The following is an 18,255-nucleotide window of genomic DNA, read 5'->3' as shown; positions in this document are numbered from 1 at the left end:
AATCATCATCATTATTTTAGTTTTAATCATTATCATCATTACCTACTAAATACGTAAAAAAAAAAGGAATCCAGACTGTACATTCACTATAAAAAGAATGTTCACATCGGTCTAAAAATTTGTTCATCCGACTAAGTAAAATTATAAATTTGCTTGTGCTTAATTTATTCTTTGCTACGATAAGTTACTAATTCATTACACTCTAGAACCAAATTCCCCCTAAAGTGTGCTCTAATTTTGCTAGGAACAATTTTGGTATGCCTTGCTTTAGATTAATTTGTTTCTCTTTGGTCTGAACCTCATACTTGTCTTTGTACTGTTTTTCTTCTTTATTAATGCATTTTGGTGGTAGTAGTCCTCTTGCTACTCCACTTTACTTAAAAAACAATATTATTTCTCCCGAGAAGTCTAACCCCTTCTGCTAAATCCAACCCTTGTCACTTACTAAACTATAAACTTTATAAAAAGAATATATTGAACATATTATTCTAAAGAAAGACATGCATTATTCTAAAATTATAAATAAAATAAAAAAACTTCAAGTTTTCTTTGAACAAGCGTATTATACGTTGAAACACAAGTTGTAAACAAAAAATAACCTTAAAATTCTCCAAAGACATGCATCACTAATTCTTTTATTTTGTATTATTATTAACAAACCTGAAGAAAACAATAATATTAACAATAACATTGTTTCCTTCATGATTAATTCAATTTAAGTGTATAAATATAGTTAATAGAAGTTAATTGACCATGCAAAAATAGCAAATCCAAAAACAAACTACTGAATTGAAATTTCATAATCACAAAAATATAACTAAACTCTCCTCAAACCCCTCTCTTCCACACATTTAGTTTCTTTTTTCCCACCTCACATTGTTCCCAAAACTTGGCACATAATTCATTCTCTTCCCCTCACCTCAATATGTTCCCTTCCTTCCCCAAAAGGAATTCTCATTTACAAACCCAAGAGAGGAAAAAAAAGAGTCTCTTAGCTCTTAATAACTTCTCTTGGAAATAAAAAAATAATAATTATTAATTAATTAATTAATAATTAATAAACAATATCATGCATAATTATTACCCCATGGCTTTCCCTATCCTTTTCCTTCTCTTCATTTCCCTTCCATTTTCTTCAGCCAAACTCAACATTAATTACTACAAAACAACATGTCCTGACTTTGAAAAAATTGTTAGAGAAAACATTTACACAAAACAAAGCACAACTCCGGCAACCGCGCCAGGCCTCCTCCGTCTTTTTTTCCACGATTGTATAACCGACGGTTGTGATGCTTCCCTCCTTGTTACTTCGACCGCATACAACCCTCACGCTGAGCGTGATGCTGATCTTAACCTATCCTTATCCGGCGATGCATTTGATATCATTGTCAAGATAAAAAATGCATTAGAACTTTCATGTCCCGGCATTGTTTCGTGTTCCGATATTATTGCTCAAGCAACTAGAGATCTTGTTAAGATGGTTGGTGGTCCATTTTATCCAGTGAGGTTAGGAAGAAAAGATAGTTTTGTATCAGATGCTTCAAGAACTGAAAAAGCTCTTCCAACAACAAAAATGTCATTAGATGGTATAATTGAAAAATTTACCATAAAAAATTTCACTATTAGAGAAATGGTTGCATTAACTGGTGCACATACAATTGGTTTCACACATTGCAAAGAATTCGCCAATAGGATTTTCAACTTTAGCAAAACTTCTGAGATTGATCCAACACTTCATCCAAAATTGGCTCAAGGTTTAAGAGAAGTGTGTAAAAATTATACTCATGATCCAACAATGGCTGCATTTAATGATGTGAGGTCACCAGGGAAATTTGATAATGCATATTTTCAAAATGTGTTGAAGGGTTTAGGATTATTAACAACTGATTATATTTTGGGAGTTGATCCAAGGACAAAGCCAATTGTGGAATTATATGCAAAAGATGAACAAGTATTTTTTGAAGATTTTGCTAAGGCAATGGAGAAAGTTTCTGTGTTTCAAGTGAAGACTGGTAAGAAAGGTGAAGTGAGGAGCAGGTGTGATCAATTCAATCATATTCCTAATTAGAGGAGTGATTAATAAGTAATTACTAAAAACTGAAATTTTATAGTATTTATATATATTTTATATGTATTTATGATGTATCTAGAGAGCCATGGGTATATATTGTCCTTAATTATCAAAAGAAAATTGAGACATTAATTACCTGTATTTGAATATTTTATATATGTTGGTTTCCTTTTGATTATTTTTTTTTTTTGTTTTATTAAGTGTGAGAAAGAATTAGAGGGATTGTGATGGACATTATGTAGTTTTATCTCATCAAATATTTTTGCAATTTGATTTTGCTGTTATTAATGTGTTCAAGGATATAAAAAATCCATAATTTTTATTTGTTTTGAATCCATAAGTTTAACCTGTATTTATAGATATTTATTTATGTGTATGTCTGTGTAAAAGTTTAACCATATAATATTTTCTAATGAATAGTTGAAGAAGATATTCAATCTTATAAAGTTGTCAAAATAGATGGGTGTAAAAAACTCAAAAAATATAGGGTTTAAGCATCAAATTGTGAATTCAGATGATAAGAGTATTTTTCAACCAGACCTCTAAAAGCATATGAGGAGACCAAATTCCCTCAATTGCTTAGCAGTGAACAATTCTACCATTAAAATAACATTTTTAAAATTTAACTTTTGAGATTTTTTGATTTTTTAAAAATTTTAAACTTTCAATCTATGGTCAGGATTTCACTCCCTTATCATGTGATGGGAGAGAATCCGAACTCGCATGTATGTGACTAATTAGCCTAATTGGACTTCAGGTAGGCAGCATAAGTTTGATTTGATAAAATATTTATTTATATTTAAATTCAATCATTATTAATAAGTGCAATTAATTTGTCATTTAGCTATTACGGAGTAACATTTTCGTTTTAATGTAAACTAAATATTATTAATGGATAAAATTCATGATCAGAATAGGTACAAACTGGGTGGGGGGTGTTTCTTCAAGCCAAATCTTATTGAGCACTGTATGGGCAAAACTAGCAAACAAGTGAGCAGCCCTATTGACATTTCTCGCAATATGTTGAAATTGACAAACCGTAAAATTGGTATGATTACCCCAAATTAGATTCCCAAAATAAGACCGTAGGCACCATGACGTGATTCTGCAAAGACGAGAGATAGCGCTGCTGTTGTCGCTTTCGAAAATCCCCTAAAGCAACAATCTACGGTGAATCGGGCAGCATAGTAGAGAGCACATGCTTCCGCCGTAGTTGGGTTGACGTCAAATCCCGGGAGCTCCTATGTAGCAGCTGCGACAAGTTGACCTGCAGAATCGCGACACACAGTACCAAGCCCCCATAAATAGTATTTTGACAAAATTTGACAACAAAATTCGTTAATAATTTGGATGGTTAACAAAATTTAAATATGTGATTAATTAATTTTAGTCAATAAGTAATGAATATAACAAAGTGTGACAATTTATTAACCATCCATCGAATGATTAATAAATAAGTAGTTATCACTTTCATGTTATGGTTCTTAGTTTAAGTTGCGTCGGATTTCTCTCCCTCCTTAAAGGATGCAGATTTGTTGCAATAATCTTTAACAAAAGATTAGAGTCTGACCAACAATGACACATATAACCGGTGACGGAGCCTGAAAAATTACGATACCTTGACAAAGAAAGTAGTTATCACCGGACTCTCTGGAGGAAATGGATCAAAGAGTGTGTTTGTACGGTCATGGCTTCTGTCTTAGTCAACTGTAGTCCTACAGATGAGTTCCCTCTTGAGAGGGGTCTGAGACAAGGGGATCCGCTCTCCCCTTTTCTCTTTTTGCTGGCTGCCGAAGGCCTAAATGTGTGGATGAAGGTCATGGTGGAGCGTAATCTGTTTATGGGGTATAGTGTTCGCGCGCAAATGTGGTTGCATGATCCCGACCACAGTTACTCTGTTCGCGGCACTTATCAACTTTTGACTTCTCAGGACTCGGTTATCTTGGATGCTAGTTATGATCTTATTTGGCACAGACAGGTATCCCTGAAGGTCTCTATTTTTGCGTGGCATTTACTACGGGATCAGCTGCCCACTAAAGCCAACTTGGTTACCCGAGGCATCTTATTATCTACAGCTCTCTCTTGTGTTTCTGGATGTGGAGAGGTCTAGTTGGCCCATCACTTGTTCATTTCCTGTAGTACTTTTGGTTCTCTTTGGGCTTTGGTTCGCTCGTGGATTAGCATTCCTATGGTGGACTACATTTCCTTGTGTGGTCTTTTTGTCCAGTTCACTTCTTCATAAGATGGTTCTTGAGCACGACGGTCTTTCATGGAGCTTATCTGGCTTGCTTGTGTGTGGGTTATGTGGACGGAGAGAAATCATAGATTATTCAGCGGCTCAACAAGTACTCTTCATCAATTGTTGGATAAAATCAAGTTGTTCTCCTATAGGTGGTTGAAGACGATGAGTGTGACTTTAGTCTCAAACTACCATAGCTGATGGTCTAATCATTTACTTTGTTTGGGCATTTTATGATTTGTTTATGGTTTTTTTCCTTGACTCTTTGTAAATATTTGTAGTCGATCTCGGTACACCTTTGTGCTGGGAGACTATTTTTTAATATATATATATATATATATCATTTTGGCTTGTTCAAAAAAAAAAATGAAGTTGCGTCGAATTTCTCTCCCTCCTGAAAGGATGCAGGTTTGTTGGAGTAATTTTTAACAAAGTTTTTATGCATTTTTAAATCTTGGTTGTTGATTATATATCGAACGGTCTAGATTAACGTAGTTATAGAATCGCATAAAAATTATCTCAGCCGCACATTTTAAATCGGACAACTGTCATATAAAACTATGTCAAAACTTTATAAAAAGAGAAAAAAGAACATGCACTGACAGTGTAAAATAATTTTACACTGTCAACCAATACTAACCATATTTTTCGTCACATCATTCATTAAACCCCACTTTCTTAATATGATGTTGAAGAATGCTTTCATTCTTATTGGTTGTCAGTGTAAAATTAATTTACGCTGACAGTGCGTAGTCTTTAAACTCTTATAAAAACATAACGTAGGAAATCCATTTCACTCCTCAAATATCAAATGTAATTTCCTGTGGATGCTATCGGTGTATTGATGCCTACTTATTTTGTCTTGTAAAAAAATGGATGAAGGCACTATGTATAACTTTTTTGGGTTACATACCATTCATTTATTTATACAAAGTGATCGTACCTGGTGATCAGAATAGATTGATGGCCGGTCCGTTGAGCGAGCGTCCACACCGAAGGGGGGGTTTGTACCTGCAGGTGCTCCGATGCCTAAGTCAGCAAAGTGAACAGAGAGATACAAAAGAAGAGAGAGAAAGTGTATTGAATAATGATTCAGAATACCTGGCTCTCCTGTATAGGAGAGCTTATATAGTGCCCCCAGCGCTGGGCCAAAGGTTGGTCTATTGGGCCTGGATAACCGGCCCAATAGGCTCAACTGCCAGGATAGTCCCTGTATCGTAGGGGAAGACAGTTATTTGCATCTATCCTGGTTGGAGTCGTTCCGCTATTGGCGGGTAATGGATGACTCCGTGACAGATGCGGTTGGATAATGGAGCACGTGTTAAACGTGCTGCTTAGCTGTTAAGCTAAGGCTGAATGAGTCATCGTGCATGGATAGACGAGCACGTGATTAGCGTGGGGCTAATCCGTTATGTCGAGCAGGACACGTCATAGGCTGACGTGTCGGGGAGGTCTCCCCTTGTTGGGCCATGCCCCAAATGTCGGGCATAAGTGATTGGGCCAGCTCTTGGCCCAGTCCAGAACACAAAGTTTTTACTGCTATTTGAAAATGAACCTAGAGAGCATATAAAATAAGTTCTCCTCTTACAATCAATTTCTTTACATATGCGAGAGTCGAAGATTAGACTCTAACCACCAATGACATGTATAGTTAGGAGAGAGTCAGAAAAATTATAAAGTCTTGACAAATTTTCACATGTAACATTATATATAAATAGTTCGACAAAAAAATCATAATTTTATTTTAAACTAACCCCCAAAATTTTTAGTTTTATCCTAACTAATGCTTAAAAATATTAAAATTTTGGTCAAAGTTCGAGTAACTGTCCAGACTTGTTAGACTTTGATTCTGCCATGCGTATAGCTAATTTGGGTGGGAGACAAACACTTGTACGCGTACCACTAACCACCGTACGTGTTATGCTTTTGATAGGATAGGCGTACCATTTTTTAAGCTACATATACCCACAAAAGAAATATAAATAATCCTAAGCAAAATTAAGTGGCCATGTCAAAACAAAAATAAGTGGTGCCTCTACCACCGTCTTCAATGGTGGTACTTATATTTTTAAGTACTAGTACTTAATAGGTACTCTCATTGGACCAAAAACAAAATTGTACCTAATAGGTACTAGTTCTACAATAAGACATAGTACCTAAATAATTTTTGTGGGACCCATTTAAAATGATGTTGAGTTATTGTATAGATGTGCTACTAGTGAGACCAATTTAAAACTTTTGAAAATGTTTTGGGTTGGAGGGAATGACTACTTATTATGTACTATTATTAAAAAAATTATAAATAAATGATATGTACATGTGGGGCCACTTAAGTACTCAAAAATGAGTAGCTCTATTGTGAATACTGAATACTCTAAATTCTAAGTCTAACCCATACATTAGCTTAACTCTTAATATTATGTTTATCTCGAATTAACCTTAGAATATTATACTAGAAAATTACGGTGCATGCTTCATTGTTCCCATTTAGATGAGGCCATAATATTGATATAGTTCAATCCTATAATGATTGAAAGCATGAGTGGGATACAGGAAGCTACAGAAATTATATTGACATGAATACTGCCATTTGTCACAATCTAAATTAATAGTACATTTGAAAGAAAGTAGAAAAATACAAAAAAAAATTACTCCACGGTCGATTGTCGATTGTCGATTTGTTGGTAGATCACGAATATTTCAAATACTTTGTGCAGGTTAGGGTAGTGGATGCCTCATCAAAACACTAGTAGAGACTAGAGACAACTCCAAGCGATTGGTTTAGTGCTAAGAAGATATGTTTTGATGTCAATTCTAACATGAACAAGTTCATTGTGCATGGTGCACAATTAGCGATTTATATTATAATCGATACGAATTTTACAAAATTCACCGTTGGATTGAAAGTTTATATCATATAGATCATCTATAAAAATTTTGATTTTCTTTTTAAAATCATTTGCTATGTTATTGAGACGGTATTTAATAAAAACTCATAAACCGTTAATTTTGATGAGTCTCAATAACATATCAAATGATTTTTTAAAAAAAATTAAAATTTTTATAGATGATCTATATGATATAAACTTTCAATCCAATAGTAGATTTTGTAAAATTCGTATTCGTTATAATATAAATAGCTACTTGTGCACCATGCACAACTTGATGGACTTGTTCATGTTAGACAAAGCCATGTTTTGAATCTGGGTGGTAAATGTAATTACCTTTGTAAGTGTTTTACGAGCCTAAGGTCTTTTCTTCTACCTTGGACTGAAACACAATCTCCTGACACCCTAAATTTTCGTAAAACAAGAAAAAAATTAATAAAGACAAATCCATACACTTTATTATAAACCAGCGTATTTGCAATCAAAGGAACCAATTGGAGGACGATTTTCCTAACCTAAGTGTTAAACTTGTTGAAGGAGTTTTTTTACCGCTTATTGTGATTCTACCTAATCTAAAGATTATTGAAACTACGGTGTATCGGGTGTCGAACCTAAGTTAGTGATGTTCTGAGAAATCATCTCAACTACATAGCACGTAATATGAAGATTAGTCTCTACAATTAAAAGTCTCCACTTTCAATGAAATATTTTAGTATATACTATGTGTTGATCTTTTTTATTTTTGTTACAAAAGCCACGTGTTAATTGATGAAGAAAAATATTTAGAAGTCAAACCATCATATATTTATCTAATAATATATATGAACATGCAATCATATTTCACTATAGTGCTAATTTGCAAAGTACACTTAGTTTGTGTAATCATGCATTAATTCATCATACATTTCGTGTCCTTCATACATGTGAACAGATTGACTAAATGGGACGCGGCTCATTGGCTTAATTTCCTATGTTTCTATAATTACATTAAGCTTAAGAGTTAAGTCAAAAGTTGAAGCAAAGCTAGCTAGGTTAAGTCAGTGTATTGCATAAAGGATAATAAAAAGAAGGCAGAGATTCCCCCACACCAAATATCCCACTATCTTTACGTGCATTGACACCACCACTAACACAATCCCCTTAAACACGTTTCTTCAAATTTGTTCATACAAAGAAATAGTAACGGGTTAGGTGTAAAATTATAATATATGAAAAGGATCGAACTTACTAGAACAACCTTTACAATGTGTATAAATAGGGTCCCTCACCTCACACTTTTATGCAACCAAGTGCAATTGCAACATATATTATTCTTATTGTCCTCAAACTTTAGTATATAGAAAATCATATTCATATCATCACATTACTTTCTCATATACATATACATTGAGTTTGTGGTAGTGTTACTACTACTATTTTTTTTTTTTCATTTTAAAAAAAGAGTACTATACTAGTCATGGCAAGTTCCAAGTTCATAGGGACTGTTTTCATTGTTTTGTTCATTGTAGACCTAGCATGTGCTGCTAGGTTACTTGGTGGTGGTAGAGGTGTTGGTGGTGGTGGTGGAGGTGGTGGTGAAGGAGGAGGAGGTGGTGGTGGTAGTGGTAGTGGTGGGCGTGGTTCGGGGTATGGGTCTGGTGGGGGTGAAGGGTATGGTAGAGGATCACTAGGTGGTGGAGGAGGTGGCGGTGGTGGTAAAGGAGGAGGTGGCGGAGGTGGTGGTGGGAATGGTGGCTCAGGGTATGGTTCTGGGTATGGATCAGGGTACGGCTCTGGATATGGGTCTGGTGGTGGGAAAGGTGAAGGCGGTGGTGGTGGAGGAGGTGGCGGTAGAGGTGGAGGTGGTGGTGGAGGTTCAGGTGGCTCAGGCTATGGTTCTGGTTATGGTGAAGGGGGTGGATATGGCGAAGGGGGTGGAAGAGGAGGAAGAGGTGGTGGTGGGGGAGGAGGAGGAGGTGGAGGTGGCGGAGGCGGTGGTGGTAATGGAGGTTATGGCTCTGGCGGTGGCTCCGGCTATGGTTCGGGATATGGTTCTGGTTCGGGAGGAAATAATGAGTACCCTTAAACGTATAGTATTAATAGCATTATTCAATCTTCATATCATATATGTGATTTTCAATAATAATTTGCATTGTGACTTCGGGTCATTTTGCTTCATGCATGATTATATAGTGTACCATGGTTACTAAATTTATGTGCATCATTATTGCAAAAATATTGTAAAGCATATATAACATTAATAAAAGAATACTTCTGTTGGAGTTAATATTAGTTGTTTTCCCTTCATTTCTACCTCTTTAAAATCATTCTTTTTTTATTAAAATCATACATTGATGTTGACATGATTATGATCTCTCTAACTGCATGCAATTATGAGTGGTGACTGCACTCAACCCTGATCCTTATGCTTTATTCGTTTATGGCTTATACTCCATTTGACAGAATTCTAATCCTAAAGCCATCAGGCATACATACCGGTAAACACATAATTATCTTGATATAACACATTAGGATCAATCAGTAATGATATAAATGTAATGGGTTATACTCACGATGTGATGAATTAATATTTAAATTTCGATTGACAGAGACATTACATTTTGTCTGAGATATACTTCTATAACATGGCAAATTAATATTTAAATATCGACCGAAACAGACATTACATTTAATCTCTGGCACACTTCAAATATGATTGATTATTTCTGTTGGGAAAAACTTATGGAAAAATATAATGGATTAGATGAGTGATGCCTAATTAAACCCAAACCCATTATTTCTGTTGGGAAAAATATAATGACATTTATTTGACAAAACATGTAGTGTGCAAACAGGGTCCATTTTTCTTCTTAAAATGATAATTCCATCATGGTCAACAAGTTGGAGTAAATAAATTTGCATGCTATTGCCTCAGTTAATTAAGTGTTTCTTTCTCCATCTTGTGAAGACCCATTTGGCCATTTCATCTAGTATTTAGAGGGTCACATACAGGTGGAGAAGTTTGCTTGTACTCTTTTGACAGACATCGATAAAGCGTACATAATATCAGTAATATGAGCTAATAAACTATAAGTTATCAACTACAAACTCGAAAATTAATCTTGCCAAAGAGTCTTAGTATGTGTTTGGTTCAGAGGCGGAAAGAATTGATTTTGGCAGAATTGAGTTTGACAGAATTGATTTTGGTTAAAAGTGAGTTGAGTATAATTGATTTATGTTTGGATAGTTAACGTAAAAATGATTATCAACATTTGATGTTGTTTGGGTAATTTGAATCAAAATTACTTTTAAAGGTATAAATTACCAAAAGGGTCTTAACATACATATATATATATATAAACCAAAATAGATATTTAAATAAATTTATATCGTATTATAAACTGTTTTTTCTTTTTTACTAAATTGTATTATAAAGTGTTTTAATTAGTTTTTTGGCACAATATTTATTACTAATTAATAAATTATGTCAATTGTATGGACCATTGTAAATTGTAATAAAATAATAAAATAATCGTGTCCACAACTGAAAGAAATGTTGAAATTACTACTGTCGGACGTCATGATCGGGGTTCGAACCCTAATCACTCCACTTTGTATGTGTGATAGTTTTCAATGTCTTTGTCACACTATTTTAAATAATTATAAAATTTTAATGTCCTATAAATAATAAATTTAATAAAAAAAATTGACGGAATAAATTTAATAAAATTAATGTATAATTTGAAGCAGTCCACACATTTTTTTATTAATTTTGAGGAGTTGGAGCAATATTACATAAAATACAACAAATATTATTTTCAATAGTCATCTGGAGGGTAATAACGCCACAAAGGAAGAACATGTATTATCACACACCAGGAAATTGTAGAATTGATTTGTTCTGACGCAAAAGCTCCACTTTGTTGCTTCACAAAGAATCGATTTTGAGCATCAAAAGTGCTTCGCTTTTTCCAACCCAAACAACTGTACAAAAGAGTAGAATCACATTTAACACTTTAAACGTGAGTCCAAGGCTGAAAAACGCTCATCCAAACAAGCACTTAGTAAACTTTTCAATTTAACTACACAATACCCAATCCTTTGTCCAATTCAAATTAATTGGACACCTATAATTCAATCCTCTTTGTTTGAAGACAGAAGTCCTTTTCTAGTATAGGACATGTAGCTAGCCAGGTCCACTATGAATGTTAGACGACAAAATGTAAATCCTGACGTAACCAAACTTGGTTCTGTTCTGCCCCCACTTTCCAAAAGCTTCAATCAGGAATAACTCAACCGATCACGCATGCTTGTTTGTACCTGGCGTAAAGCATTAATAAACTTGAACAAGCAACAGTACTTTTATGACCACACACCACCGAAAGAGATAGAATTTGTAGTAATCATAGCCAGATCATTGAAGAAATTTAAGTTTTACTTTTATGTTAAATAAATACTCGGTTAAACAATGTTGAAGTTTCATTTTAAGAAATAATTATGATGGTTTTATCACTGTACTAAAGAGAGGACTTATTGCTTTAATTAATTCTATAGAAATTGAACTCTCAAGTATCAAGACAAGACAACCACACTCAATAATAGAACCAACTAACCATTAACCAAGCAATCAGATTAATCAAATATAAATGGTGTAGTAAATTCAACGAATGCAAAACCAATAAACATGCAAACACATGCACACACATAACTAACAACTTGGTGGTGTAGGGTTGTGACAACTCACAAGTGAATTCTTAATTCTCAGTTGGCATCAGTGGAAATAAACAAGTCTCAGATTCTATCTCATGCCAGTAATTGAAGATACAAGTCAACCGCTGCTAAGGATAGCAAGGAGTGATCTCTCTGGATGATATCAGCAACAGTTGACTTACAACAAAAGAATATAGTTCTAAATACTACATTTGGAAAAGCACTAAAGCCCTTTTCAATGGTTTTGAGAAGAAATCCTGTAAGAACGGTCTAAGTACAAGGGAAAAAACCATGCTCTCTAGCAATACAATAAAGATCTCCGAAAGTATATCAAGTGGCGATAGTTTATGTAAACAAATCCCAAAATTCAGCAAATGTATGAGCAGTCGCAAGTAGGTTCACCAAGAATCTAACAGTAGATCGGTGAACTTGCAAACTACTCTGCCACTCTCTCAGTAGCATAAGCAACCTTCTGCAGTATCATAGATTCAGCTGTACGAATTGCTCTCTGCGATCCTGTTATGGTAACTTTCCTGTATAACAATGAAATAAAAACAAGCGTAAAACATCTGCTGTCAAATAATTTATGCGGCGACATTATATTAATGGTTTTTGTTATACTTTGAGGTATAAGGGAAGGAAAAATGTAAGTGAACAAAACTAACCTATCAGTTGTTCCAGATATGTAATCGCCTCTATCTGATATCTTTATCTTTGCTCCACTAGTCTGCAAAGGCAAAAGTTAGTCAAGTTAGTTGATTATATAAGTAATCTCATTATGCCATGTTAAACCATTAGGCATTAGCAAACCTGACTAATATCCGATATATTCCTTCCACCACGGCCAACAACCAACCCTATATGCTCATCTGCAACACCGATGGTCATTGAGTTACTTCGATCCTCCTGGAAGATAACAAAGGACTATGTCAGTGTAAACTCAGAGCAAATCACCATTACATCATGGATTTAAACAAAGATGCATAGCTTTTTTCATTCACTAAATTTACCATTGGTAATAGACATATAGGCATATGACTCAGCAAATAACCGTTACATGAGGATGCATGAATTAAACAAAGATATGTAGTTTCTTTTAATCACCATTGGTAATAGACATATAAGTATATAATTCGTGATAGTAAAAGAAGGACACAGGTGGAGAGTGAGCCAAGTAAAGTAACAAATTCCTCAAACATGACACTGTCTTTCTGTGCTCATTTAAGAAAATACTATAACCCCACCCGCCCCCAAAAATACTCGAGCAAACGAGCAGGTTCTCATCATGGTTCGAAATGCTGCACAGAGCTATTCAACTAGTTATTTCAGAGGTTTGGTTCTTAAAAATCATCATATCTATGCAACATCTTTCCTTTCAGTCATCCAACATGTTAGTACCCATTAATGTCAGCGGTTATTAGGGATGAGCAGCCAGCCATTTACCAAAAACACAAACTGGCACCCTTTTAGCTAATTAGCTACTGCACTACAACATAAAAATACCATATGAAAGTTCTGTAAAATACTACAACAACAAAACAAAACAAAAATTGAATGCCACATTTTGTTGTTTATAATCAGTTTTGTCTCAACTTTCTTTAAGAATAAAAAATAATCTGCAGTGACATAAAACAATATACTCTGAATCTGCAATTACAAGTACAAAGATATATTTATTAAGTAGCAATGACTAGGGTATAGCTTTACTCTACATTTGATTTGAGTGTGTGTGTGTGTGTGTGTCTGAAAACTTGGCAACTTAAACATTAGAAACCATTAACGAGATTAAATTGATGGAATGAAGAAAACCTTGCTGTTCTGGAACTTTCCTCCTCCAGTACCATTAGACCTGTAATTCGGTGCGTTGTATGCTGGTGATGCAACAGATGGAAGCACATATGTGTATGGAACACCCTGATAACCCGAGACATAAACACCTAAAATGCATGTTAAAAAGTTATAATTAGCATCAAACTCGCTAAGTTATTTATACAAGACCAAACATATTAAATCTACATTATCATCATTTTACTATCATACAAAATACACAATACCCTCATATTTTAAAAATACACAACTCCCCAAAATCAGTATATTGCTGTATTATAAGAATGCCCTGTACTGTTGTATTTATAGAGGCATCCATGGTAATACATTGCTCCTCTATTTCAGAAAATGTCACAGTAAGGAATTTAAACTAGTATTGGGCCTCAACCTTTTTGGCGTAATAATACCAAAATCACTATCACCGAGAGTTTGATACTTGTCAGTTGTCACCCTTATCCTTTCAGAACAACAACCAGTCTTTTCACACTAGGTGTATGAACCTTGCAGGTATTATTCCTAAAGTCAAATGATATTAAAATGTTTACTATTTTTCAACTTCTCTTGTAAGTCTTCCTTATCTGGTGAAATCAAAAGGTATGCTATAAATCACAGTTGTTACTCAGATTCGTTATGAAACCATCTTAATGACATTTTACCCTTACACACATAAATATATTGTTAAATATTTTGAAATAGCACACTGTTTAAATTTGTAAAGAGAACATTTCCTTATCGTTACTGTCCCTGATGTACAAGTAAATAATACACTTAGTAGAAAGACAGATGGGCCCATCTCATTAAAAAGAAAGCAAAAGGGTAGAAATGTACATGAACTTAACAAGCTAAACTAATAATAAGTTGGGAAGATATACTAATTAAAGTAATGCTTCCGTCTACTTCCTGCAATAAAGGTGAAAGAAGTCTGTAATCTAAGGGACCCATACATAAACAGGGCTAATGGAGGATATTGAAGTGCCATTATAAAGATTATAAACTACTGCCATCATCCATATTAGGTGCACCAAAATAAATGAGTATTAGTGAAATCCAAAAATGGATAAGAGATATTCAATGGGATAAATAAATGACACTGACCAGAATATGAAAACGGAGAATTCATGGTCTGTGAATAATGAGGATCTTCAGCTAATTTAGAAACAATTAAATCAATTGCGCGCATCTGCTCATCAAGAGTTCCTGTTAGGGTCACTACCCGATCATTCTGTCCATAGTAACTATTATCTTGAGGAGATATTTTAATGCCAGCTTGAGAGTCTTCAATGAATGACCTGATCGAAGACAAAGAATGCATAAGCTATGCTTTTTACCCCGTCTCTGAATAACATAAAAAACAGAGAGAAAGAATCGTGCAATGAAAAATAAGAGTTGACATGTTTGTATTTAACTGCAGGGGAAGCATAGGTCATAGGGAAATAAAAACTCTGACAACAAAGAACCGGCATTCATATAAGAAACAACCTCTTGAAATCAAAATTCAAAACATATTCCCAAAACACAAATCAGAAGGCATAAGTATCAAAAACTAATGATAAGTGCTAATTTCATAAATATTGCAAACAAGTAGGCCCTACAACTTGACAAAGAAAAGGAATGGTACCTAATGGTAGCACCTCCCTTGCCAATTATTCCACCACAAGAACCATTAGGAACAATGAGTCTCACTTTTGTTTTTGGCTCAACGTCATTGTCATCCTCACTATGAAGCTAATCATATAAGTCAAATTAAGCTCAGAAGCAAGCAAGCAATGCAAGACATATTTTATTCCACATTTCCACTAACTAATTAAATCAATATCAAGTGATTACCTCACTGAGCAACTTTGAAAGAACAAGCTCTACGGCTCTTAGTATTTCATTGATTGCACCAGATACCATGATAATCCTATCAGTAGTTCCTGGGAAGAATTCATTGTTGCGCGACAACTGGATTCGTGCTCCAGATTGTGACTGAAAATCAGTGATAGTTGAACCACCCTTTCCAATAACAGAACCAGCAGCAGAGTTTGATACCAGAAACCTAACATATGTTGGCTTTTCCACAGAATCTGAAAGAAGTAAACAATTATATAAAAATGACACAAAGAATTAATTAAATACTGTTACATATTTAGAGATCAAAGTAGAACTGGTGTAGTTGGGAAAAGAAATGATTTGAATTTCATATTTTTACATAAATAAGCATTCTGAAAATTGCCTAAAAAAAGCATTAACAAAATTATATGATTACATTCTCCAGCAACAACATACTTTTTTTTTTTGAAGCAAGCAACAACATACTTTTATACCCATAAAACAAAACAAATGCAAAGTCCATACATCAAGTAGCTGTTTTACCAAGCAAGAAAGCAACAAGTCCTAAGTAAATCACATGAAAGTGTGAATGTGGATGTTGATTTGCCTCTCAGTAACAAGAAAGGTTAGTAAACATTTAAATTTGATAATTCCAAACAAGCATTCTATAGCATACTTCTCTTCTCCATATTTTATATTTAGAAAAATTTGACACAGATCATGAAAATTGATGGTGCTTTCCCTTCAATAAACAGTATGAAAAATAAAATCACAAGGCAAACTCAACCCTGAATTTTCCACTCCCAATTCTAAGTGGATACCCATATCGTAACTTTTCCGTTAAAGATAAGTCGGAGTGAAAGTTTAGTTGCACGATAAAGCTCAATTCTTTTTTTGAAGAAGCTAAATTAGCCCACCCAAATTGGTGCCAGAGAGAATCGAACCTCAGACCTCAAGAGGAGCACACTCCCAGGTCTCAAGCCAATACCAATGCACCAACCCAAGTGGGCTGATAAAGCTCAATTCTAATTTGCATAAAGTAGAATATAGCTTAGATTTATCGAAACCTCTTAGAATTGGGAGTTGGGTCCAACTCAACCCTATAAAATCGGTTTGTAAGGTGATGATTGTCTTTACTTATAAACTCGTGTTCAGGTCATCTCACATCTGATGCGGTACTCTTAACAAAACCCAAATTAACTCCAACATTTCTAAACACAAAAGAAAAGCTTCTTTAAAATTTTCAAATCTGTTGGATTCCCCGTAGTCAACAGGCTTCCACATTCACACAATCAGCCACATTGGTGGCCGTTGAAATCTCTACCATCCGATCTTGATCCAACGGTCACCGATGTGGCTAACTGTGTGAATGAAGGAACCTACTGACGACAGGGAATCCAAATTCAACAAATTCCATGCCAGTAAGGATACAGGTTGAAAATGGTGAGCATGAATTTTTGTTGCTTATGGCCAAACTCAACAGGATAAAATAACCAAAACACACCATATATAAAATAATTTTTATTATTAAAAAAAAAACATAAAACAGAGTATATTTTCAATCATATCGATTAACTCGGCGAGCATAGTTTTCCATTTTCCTTCTATGTTGCTTGACATCTATAAAATTAAGAACTGAAGAAACGTAGATTCATAACAATTATGTCACTCCAAAATCATAAAGTTAAGCATTCAATTCAATTACCAAAAATAACTTAAAAAAAATACATACACTAAATTTAAAATTAATAAATAAAACTCAAACAAACCAAAAAAAAAATCACATCCACGTTTGAACTCAATTAATGAATAAAAAATTCAAATCTAAGAACTAGCATTGTAAACAATTAGGGTTAAGAATGAAAACGTTGACCGAGAAAATTCACCACCGACATTGAGTAACGTACGCTACATTACAGTGTAGAGAAGAAAAATAAGAAACGAAAAACAGAGAGAGAAAACAGATCAGATCGGATTAGAGATATACCTTGAGAAGGTGATTTGGGAGGAGGTGAACCAGCGTGTTTCCTTGGTCCTTCTGGTGATGAAACGTATGAAGATTCCGTTGACTCCATTGTTGTTGTTGTTGTTTAGCAGTAGCAGCAACAACGACGACCTAATTCTCACTCCTTTGTTTCAGAGCGAGAGAAAGAGATGGTTAGAAAAGTGAGGGAGAAAGTTGCATAGTAATGGCGTGAGGAGAGAAATGAAAAGTGTTGGAGAGAGAATTGAGTGAAAACGGCGAGGGAGAGAGAGAGAGAGATAGAGAGGGGTGAGAAGAATAAGAAGAAGAGGAGAAGAAGAAGTTGATGTTGCAGTTTTTGGTTTGTGCTCTCTACATACCCACCCAACGTCACGTTTGTTTTGTTTATCTATCTATCGATAATAATATGCTGCTGATGATGCTGCTGTGATGTGTCAATTTGTGTGCGTGTTTTATGAGTAGGTGTGTGTGTTTGTTTCTCTCTCGCTCTCTGTGTAAATAGGTCCCGTCCACTGAATCACATAAATTACCTTATTGCAGAAAATACTGCTACTATTATATCACAGTCTAGTTTATTTACCACTGTCATGTACTAATATTCATTTAATATTGATGTAATAATGTACTAATATTTATTTAATAATATTCATATTTATTTAATATAAATTTAAAATCGCTAAAAATTAAAATAAAATTTCCCAAAAAATAAATAAAATGATGAATTTTCGAACAAATTCACACCTTT

The 18,255-nt window shown here is 34.4% G+C and overlaps 3 protein-coding genes across 3 annotated transcripts; 2 read left to right on the top strand and 1 right to left on the bottom strand.

The window, feature by feature from the left end:
- Nucleotides 1-1,002: 1,002 nt before the first annotated feature.
- Nucleotides 1,003-2,200, top strand: LOC123902295 (peroxidase 41-like). Its single transcript, XM_045951982.1, has one exon. The coding sequence runs from the start codon at nt 1,070-1,072 to the stop codon at nt 2,066-2,068; it is 999 nt and encodes a 332-aa protein (XP_045807938.1). The 5' UTR covers nt 1,003-1,069; the 3' UTR covers nt 2,069-2,200.
- Nucleotides 2,201-8,654: 6,454 nt separating this feature from the next.
- On the top strand, nt 8,655-9,263 carry LOC123888178 (glycine-rich cell wall structural protein 2-like). Its single transcript, XM_045937142.1, has 2 exons — nt 8,655-8,766; nt 8,848-9,263. Exons 1-2 carry the CDS (start codon nt 8,655-8,657, stop codon nt 9,261-9,263), a joined length of 528 nt encoding a protein of 175 aa, XP_045793098.1.
- Nucleotides 9,264-11,882: 2,619 nt separating this feature from the next.
- LOC123922155 (protein BTR1) lies at nt 11,883-18,029 on the bottom strand. Its single transcript, XM_045974903.1, has 8 exons — nt 17,514-18,029; nt 15,542-15,780; nt 15,333-15,439; nt 14,810-15,003; nt 13,697-13,824; nt 12,698-12,793; nt 12,553-12,614; nt 11,883-12,420 (listed from the first exon to the last, which is right to left on the bottom strand). The coding sequence occupies exons 1-8, from the start codon at nt 17,599-17,601 to the stop codon at nt 12,324-12,326; spliced, it is 1,011 nt and encodes a 336-aa protein (XP_045830859.1). The 5' UTR covers nt 17,602-18,029; the 3' UTR covers nt 11,883-12,323.
- Between the last annotated feature and the right edge of the window lie 226 nt (nt 18,030-18,255).

The sequence above is a fragment of the Trifolium pratense genome, linkage group LG1 (genome assembly GCF_020283565.1).
Source record: "Trifolium pratense cultivar HEN17-A07 linkage group LG1, ARS_RC_1.1, whole genome shotgun sequence".
Lineage (NCBI taxonomy): Eukaryota > Viridiplantae > Streptophyta > Magnoliopsida > Fabales > Fabaceae > Trifolium > Trifolium pratense.
This window is presented reverse-complemented; position numbering and strand designations above follow the sequence as displayed.